This window comes from Arachis stenosperma, chromosome 1, assembly GCF_014773155.1.
Source record: "Arachis stenosperma cultivar V10309 chromosome 1, arast.V10309.gnm1.PFL2, whole genome shotgun sequence".
Taxonomy (NCBI): Eukaryota; Viridiplantae; Streptophyta; class Magnoliopsida; order Fabales; family Fabaceae; genus Arachis; species Arachis stenosperma.
Window position 1 is genome coordinate 83,528,727 of NC_080377.1, and position 8,143 is coordinate 83,536,869.

The window sequence follows — 8,143 nt, forward strand, 5'->3', positions numbered from 1 at the left end:
GGCTCCTCCCATCTTGGGTTGTTCCATCATTGATGCCTATTCTCATTGTAATTTCCATCTCCTACAACATAGTTGTAACCACACTCATAGCCAAAATGGTAATGAGGATTCATAATAGTAGAAGAAAATAAAACAAAAACTGATAAGAAACAAGAGAAACAAAATTCTACAACTAGAAAATAAAGCAAAAATCAAACTATTCACAATATTCACATATGAACAATAGCCAATAACATAACACCATTGTAATTCCCCAGCAGCGGCACCAAAAACTTGAAAGTAGCAAAACCGTTGGCTAAGAATTTCTTCTCGGTAAAAGAGAAATAACCTCGTTGCAAGTATAGTTCCCAACCAACAAGCAATGCTCAATCAAAGTTTTAATGTTCGGTTGTCACAAGTACAAACTCCAATGAAAATTAACCGAAGTATTCAAACCTCGGGTCGTCTCCTAAGAAATTACAATGAAGTGATCAATTATTGGCTATGAAGGAACAGGGGGGTTTGATTTGGTAAAAGGGCAAAGAAATAAATGAGAAGAAAAGTAAAGCAAACAACTAAGGAAAGCAAATAATAAAGAGAGACATTCATGGCAAGGATTGAGAATATAGGCTTTCTATCCTGGCACTAATCATAACAATAATTAACAAGAATTTATCTTATTTCGTCATCTCCAACAATGGAAGAAGGTAGAATGTTATCTTCATACGAGAGAAAGTCTAATAAAACTAGTTAATCTCAATCCAAAAGTCCTAATCAACTTACTAATTAAATTAGCAAAAGATTAGCGTCAATGGAAACAATATTAACTAAAAACTCTAGATCACTAAATGAGTTGGGTATTAATGACTCAAGATTGCCGAATTTCTCTTTCCAAGCCAATAACGCTTAAGAAACTACTCTAACATCCAACCAAGTATTTTGTCAAACACTTGGAAGGCATAAAACGAAAACATTATAAAATTGCAAGAAATGTAAATCTAAAAATACCCAATTGCAAGGAAATAATAACAACAACTCAATTAAACAATAAAGAACATAAACCATAAATTACATTAAAAGAAAATCCAAATCCAACAAAGTGCTCATAAACATGAAAAGTGGCTAAAACAAAAGAAATAGCAAGAGAAACTAGAAGAATTAAAGTACTAGAACAAGAAATTGAAAAGAAAAGTAGATGAAAACAAGAAATTAAACCTAGATCTAAGGTGGAAATTGACCTAAGAACCCTAATTCTAGAGAGAATGGTGAGCTTCTCTCTCTAAAAAACTAACTTACATAATGCTAACCTAAAACTAAATGCTTCCCCTTTGTCCAATCTTCAATTCTGCATAAAATAGTCTCTAGAATCAGTTGGATTTGGGCCTAGGAAGCTCAGAAATCGCCCCCCAGTGTTTTCACTTTAATGAGGTCACGTGCTGGCTGTGATGCGTCACTGTATGCACTCCAAATCCTTGCTTTTCCATGAATTCTCCACTTTGCATGCTTTTCTCTTCACTTCTTCCATCCAATACTTGCCTTATGAATCTGAAATAACTCAACAAATATATCAAGGCATCGAATGGAATTAAAGTGGATTAAATTTAGCTATCTTAGAGCCTAAAAAGTATGTTTTCACACTTAAGCACAAAATTAGGGAGAATTACAAAACCATGCTATTTCATTAAATAAATATGAAAAAAATTGATAAAACCCACCAAATTAAACACAAAATAAACTACAAAATTAGAGTTTATCAAGTACTTTAACAATAAAAAATCTATTGTTAATACCTCTTCAGCTAAAATCTGCCTCATGAGATAACCATGATGAAGTGTATATATAAAAGTGACATTTAATTAATCTAAGTTCAAAATATAAAAGTGATTTGATTTACACAAGTCAGTCAAATTATATGTATACCTTTATATTATTATTTTAGAAAACAAAAAGGAAAGTGAGCAATCTATTCTGCATCTGATAACACTCTTTGATAGGAAGCACTTAAATTCATCATTCAACTACCCAAATGGATAGAAAAATTTGATAATTAACAATAGTAATAAGAAATAAATAAAGCATCAAGTGAAAATGTTACAAATAATTGCCATAGAAAATTTATACTTATTCATCACATTCAACTTACATCCAAACTAAGAGTAACACATAACCTTATTATTGTTATCAGCCTCTTCAGCTATATATATGTTCAGTATAATGCTATTCTTTCTTTTTCAATATTCAGAATAAATACATTAATGGGAGATTATAAAATTAAACGATAAAAGAAAAAAATTAATCTGAAAAGAATTTGAAACCTTGTCAAAATTTCCAAGTGTATTAATAGATTCTCTTGATGAAGTAAACACATCCTCAATACCAGTGAACTACAACACCTTCTTTGAAACTCTCATACTCTATTGATATAAAACATAAGGGAAGAATAAATACAAGGAGACATCTTCAATTATATATAAAAGTCGTGAAACTTCAATGCTAACAAATCTGTATAAGGCATAACAAAGTCATAGTATCCCCTATTTTCAAATTTCAATCATGATTATACAAAAATTTGATTATCCTGAAACCTAAATTTGTAAATTTACTCCCTGGAGATTAGGTGTATCATAGATATAAAAATTAAAAAATTAAAAAAGAAAGAAGAAAGATATACTATGCATGGTTTGAGTGATTGATTTGAAATCCATGAAAGTTTCAGTTGCTCTGTCATGAGAGCTCTGAATTAGAATGATCGGGTCGCGATGTGACTGCAGAATGTGAAAAGAATAGAGTAAATTAGAGAAAGACGACGAAAGGGACGACGAACGGCGATTGGCGAATGGCGAACAAATAACGGAGAACGATGAATGCAAAGTGCAGTATGGTGAAGGCTACGCTGTGGTGATACTTTCTCATGTCTTCTCTTCTCATATCAAACGAGCGTGAATATGGTGGAAGAAATAAGAAGTAAATGAAAAAGAGTGAGATATAGAGTTATAGACTTAGTATAGTGACTAGTGACCGTTAAAAATTTGATGCAAAAGTGTTACAGTATTATTAAATAAAGACACTTATTTTAAGTGTACTAAAATAAGTATAGCTATATATTCAATTTGTTGTAGTGATTATTATTAAAATAAAGAATAATTTTAAATATATATATATATAATTACAAAAAATATTATATATAAAATTATAAATAATAAATTAAATGAAATAATTTTATATTATTATCCTCCTCATTATTATGGGAATCAGAATGCAAAATGAAACCCACTTTAAATTGTCAAAAGCTAAATCGAAGTTTTACTATATCTCTTGAATCTTGATAATTCCAGCATGAAAGTTCGTGATTTCCTGATTGAGGGAAGAATATCCATTTATGAATTCAGATTGGAGGAGAGCATGATAGCAAGAAGAAGAATGATACCTGGGTCCTCCGATCCGTAACCTGTTGAACAATAATAGTGACACCTACTACTACTGATACTATTATTATTATTATTATTATTATTATTATTATTATTATTATTTATGATATTTTTTAATCCGTCATATTAAAAATTAATTTATTATAATTGATATTTTATTAAAAAAATTTATTATTAATAAATAAATTACTATATACATAAAATATGATTCGAATTTTTAATATTTATTTAAATAGCATATTAAACTAAGAATTTTTCTCCATATACAAGCGCTTTTTTATACAAGTCATACAAACATTTATATTCACGTACTTTCACGTTTTTTTTTTCTGTTCCTCATCTTAATTTTTCTCTCTCGTTATCGTTGTCATCAACACCACCTCATCTTCTTCCTCCTCGTTCCCCTTCTTTTTTTATTGAAATTTCTTCTCCTCTTTTCTTTTTCTCTTTCTCCTCCATCATCAGTTATCTCATTGTTGAAAATAATAAATAATTCAGGTTCAGATTGTCAATTGAACCAGAACGAAATTGATTATTGTTTTGAATCCAATCAAGTGGTTGAAGTGTGGCTTAATTCAAAAGAAAAAATATAGCATTAGAGGAAATATTTTTCTATATTTGTAGCAAATTTGGGTGTAGCACGAAGATATTTGGGTATAACATGAAGATATTTGTGTGTATTTTAAGAATTTTTGGTGTATTTTTATGCTGATTATAGTTTTGCATGATTCAAAACTCTTCATCTTCTTCCTCCTCATCTTCTACTGCTTCTTTTTTTCCATCATCATCACCATCTTCTTCTTCTTTTTTTCTTATTCATCTTTTTCTTTTTGTTTTACTTTCTCAAGTTTCTTCTTGTTTTACTCTCTTAATAAGAATAAAAACAAAAAAGTTAAACAAAGAAGAAGAAGAAACACATAATGCTGTAAAATTACTTGGAAGAGGATGAACTTACATTCATTTAACTAAAAGAAAAAAAGAAATAAGGAAACAAAGAAGAAGAAAAAAATGCAGCATTAGAGAAAAATATTTTTTGTACAACAAATTTGGGTGTAATACGAAGATATTTAGGTGTATTTTAAAATTTTTTTTGTGTATTTTTATTCTGATAAGTTCTCTGCATAATTCAAAACTCTTCATCTTCCTTCTTCTCATCTTCTACTATTTTTTCTTTCCCATCTTCTTATTTTGTTTTCTTTTAATTCATCTTAGGAGAAAAAATCAAATAAAGAAGAAAAAAAAACATAATGTTGCAAAATCAATAAAAAGAGGAGGAGGAAAAAAATGCAGCAACAATAACAATAATAAAAAATAACGATAAAGATGAAACACGCGAAGAAAAAATGAGAAGAAATGCAAAGAAGAAGGAAAAGAAGAAGGGAAGAGGAGAAAGAGAAACGCAAAGAAGAAGAAACATCTTCCATAATAATGAGTGAGACCGCACTTTAGAAACAGTTAAATGATGCGTGTGTTATCACACTTCAATGAGTAAATGTAGTTTTATTAGACTTGGCCCAACATATAAGTCAAAAAAAGCTTGTATGTGTAGCTAACTCAATAACTAACTACCAAATCAAAATTATTAAAGATAGCATATATGAACTGAAGATACCTAACCTAAGAATATAATATAAGGCAACCGTAACCGCAAGTGTCACATACACTACTACACGCATCTAAAGTCTAAAATCACCTTCGATTTCTTTGCTTTCTTTTTCTACTTTAAGTTATTATAGCTAACAAGTAAAAGCTAAAGCAGGTTGAAGCAACAAACAGATGACAACATAGCTAGCCTCTTCTTATTAGTTCATTCTTTTATTAAATTAAGAGGAGTCATAAATTAATTCAGATTCAGATATTCATCATTAGAAGCATGGGAACTTTAACGAATGCTTTGGTTCCGTCTAATCTCAAGCCTTCGCTCAGTGAGCAGCTAGACTCTGTTTTTCTTCCTCACAGAAAAGCACTATGGAAGAAAAAGAACCAATCCATGTTTCCTGTATGTAACTCTAATTTTAATTTGAATTTTCTGGTTTTGTTTGTCGAAGGAAGAGCTGTTAATTGTTGTTATTGGTTTTGGTTTTGGTGATATGAATTGAATGACAGGTGGCAAGGTTGTTTGGGCCAGCAATATTTGAAGCATCGAAGTTGAAGGTGTTGTTCTTAGGAGTAGACGAAAAGAAACACCCTGCAAATCTTCCAAGAACTTACACCCTCACACATAGCGACATAACCTCTAAGATCACTCTTGCTATCTCCCAATCCATTAACAACTCTCAGGTAATTCTTTGTTTTGTTCTCTGAAAGAAAAAAAAAACAGAGCAAGTGATGAACATTGAACACTTGTTATTTTTGGATTAGGAAATGAACACATTAATAATACGTGACATGGTGACGTATATGTTATAAGAGTAACTATTAATTAATTGTTGATGTTGATTGCAGTTGCAAGGTTGGTACAACAAATTGCAAAGAGATGAAGTGGTGGCACATTGGAGGAAGATTAAAGGGAAAATGTCTCTGCACGTTCATTGTCACATAAGTGGTGGTCATTTTCTCCTTAATCTATGCGCTAGGTTTAGATACTACATCTTCTGCAAGGAGCTTCCTGTGGTAATAAGCACTGACCATTGACCAACATTTCTAAACATTGGTTAAACATTAAATATCCTTTTCGGTTTCTCATTGTTTATTCGAAAGACAGTATTTTTTTGAGATAATATTTTATTTGGTCTTTCAACTTTTATATGAGTTTTAATTTAGTATTTGAAGTTTCAATTATTTTTATTTAATTTTTAAATTTTATGAATATGACTCACGTTAGTCTTTAGACTAATTTTCAACATACGTTAATAGAATATTAATATAGACGTTCAATTGTCATCTTGAATTCTGTAAAATAATATCACTTTTGTTTTAATATTTCAATAGTCCAAAAATATATTGTAAAGGGTATTTATTGAAACTTTTTTTCCCAAAACAAATGATCCGGAATATTTTTAAACTATTTAAGTGTCAAAGTCATAACGACGACGTTTTACAAATTTTAATATTGCATTTAGTTGTTCATGTCAGCACTTTATTAATATTTTTGTGACAAAAATGATCTCAAAAACTAATATGAATCACATTTACAAAATTTGAAAACTAAAAAAAAACAATTAAAACTTCAAATATTAAATTAAGACTTGTAAATTTAGAGACAAAATTAAATATTAATTCATTCTTTTACTATTAAAAAATATTCATTCATTTTTAATTATTTAAGTAACTGATTAAGAGTCTGATTATAGATCTAACTAGTCTTTGATACATCAATAAATCACTATATATAAGAATAATTTAGACTAATTATTTGAATAATTAAAAATCAATTAATGGGTACATAGACAAAATAAAAATATTTACTCCATCAAATAGTTATCATCAAATATATTTGACTGATTTTTGTGTTACAGATAACATGATTGTGTTTCTATATTGAATGTATGGTATGGATTAGGTACTGAAGGCGTTTGTTCATGGAGATGGGGAATTGTTAAGGAACTACCCAGAACTGGAAGATGCAGAGGTTTGGGTATACTTCCACTCAAACATTCCAGACTACAACAAGGTGGAATGTTGGGGCCCACTGAAGGATGCGTCTTCGGCTTCAACTGGGTCCCACACAACAAATAGTAACGAGGGTACGCCACAAGAACCGTGCCAAGAGGAATGTAATTGTTGCTTCCCACCGTCTACTTCTACTAGCAAGAATCGTAACCTTTCTTCATGCTCTTCATGTTCACAGCATCATCATCATAGTCATCATAAACGTGACCACGATCAAACATATGACGAGTTTAGGGATCAGCACATCTTGTGAAGTAGCCTCAAATGTTTTAGAACTATCACTTCTTCCATGTGCGTGTTCGTCACTTGGGAAAACCAAAATTAAATGAATTATTTAATGTAAATACAAATTTGGTGTTAGTGCCTATTTTTCCTTTTCTGATTTAGGTTTGTGAACTGATTCTGAACTAGGTTAATGGTCAAAGTTAAATCAGTTCCCAAGACATTTTTTAAATTAGTCTTTATCTTTCAGACATTATAAATTAATTACATTTATCATTTCGTTATTTATTTACAGCTTTCATAAAAAATTTAGGGTATAAAATACTAACTAATAACATATATCCATAATAAATAATTTTTAACCTATGAAAATAAAATATAATCTAAAATATTGAGCGATATTAATAAAAAAATGAGTTGTTAACATTTTTCACATCTGAATTAGTGATATATTTTGCTTAGTATTTTTTAATTTATTTGTATTAGTATTGACAGATTCAGAAATATTATTATGGGGGCTGATAACATATATAATATTTAAAAATTATGCAAAAAAATTATATAACATAAGATATATTTCAAAAATATACCAATAAATAACATATTTTAAAGTGTAAAAAATATGTGTATACTTTTTACTAATGAAATAGTCGATTTTTCGTATCATAAAATTCATCGATAATAAAATCTATGTCAAATTTTTTTTATTATTTTTTTCAATATAATTAAAAGACAATTAGTAAGAAATTTATCTTTTATTTTATTTTTTAGTCATTTTTTATAATATTCATAGCTAATAAAATCTTTTAATTATAGTAGTTAAAACAAAAAAAATTAATACCAAATAAATTAAAAAGATAATAACAAAAAGAAAGAAGATCTATTTTATTGAAATTAAAAAT

At 29.0% G+C, this 8,143-nt stretch overlaps 1 protein-coding gene across 1 annotated transcript; it reads left to right on the top strand.

The window, feature by feature from the left end:
* Positions 1-5,084: 5,084 nt before the first annotated feature.
* LOC130939167 (protein STAY-GREEN, chloroplastic-like) lies at positions 5,085-7,487 on the top strand. The gene is made up of 4 exons (XM_057867272.1): positions 5,085-5,406; positions 5,514-5,687; positions 5,853-6,020; positions 6,910-7,487. Exons 1-4 carry the CDS (start codon positions 5,281-5,283, stop codon positions 7,270-7,272), a joined length of 831 nt encoding a protein of 276 aa, XP_057723255.1. The 5' UTR covers positions 5,085-5,280; the 3' UTR covers positions 7,273-7,487.
* Positions 7,488-8,143: the final 656 nt, after the last annotated feature.

What these genes read in the sequence shown, in the direction of transcription:
- LOC130939167 (XM_057867272.1), top strand. Translation starts at nt 5,281, where the DNA reads ATGGGAACTTTAACGAATGCTTTGGTTCCGTCTAATCTCAAGCCTTCG. An exon ending in AGAACCAATCCATGTTTCCT is followed by an intron (nt 5,407 to 5,513) that starts GTATGTAACTCT and finishes ATTGAATGACAG; the next exon opens with GTGGCAAGGTTGTTTGGGCC. An exon ending in AATCCATTAACAACTCTCAG is followed by an intron (nt 5,688 to 5,852) that starts GTAATTCTTTGT and finishes TGTTGATTGCAG; the next exon opens with TTGCAAGGTTGGTACAACAA.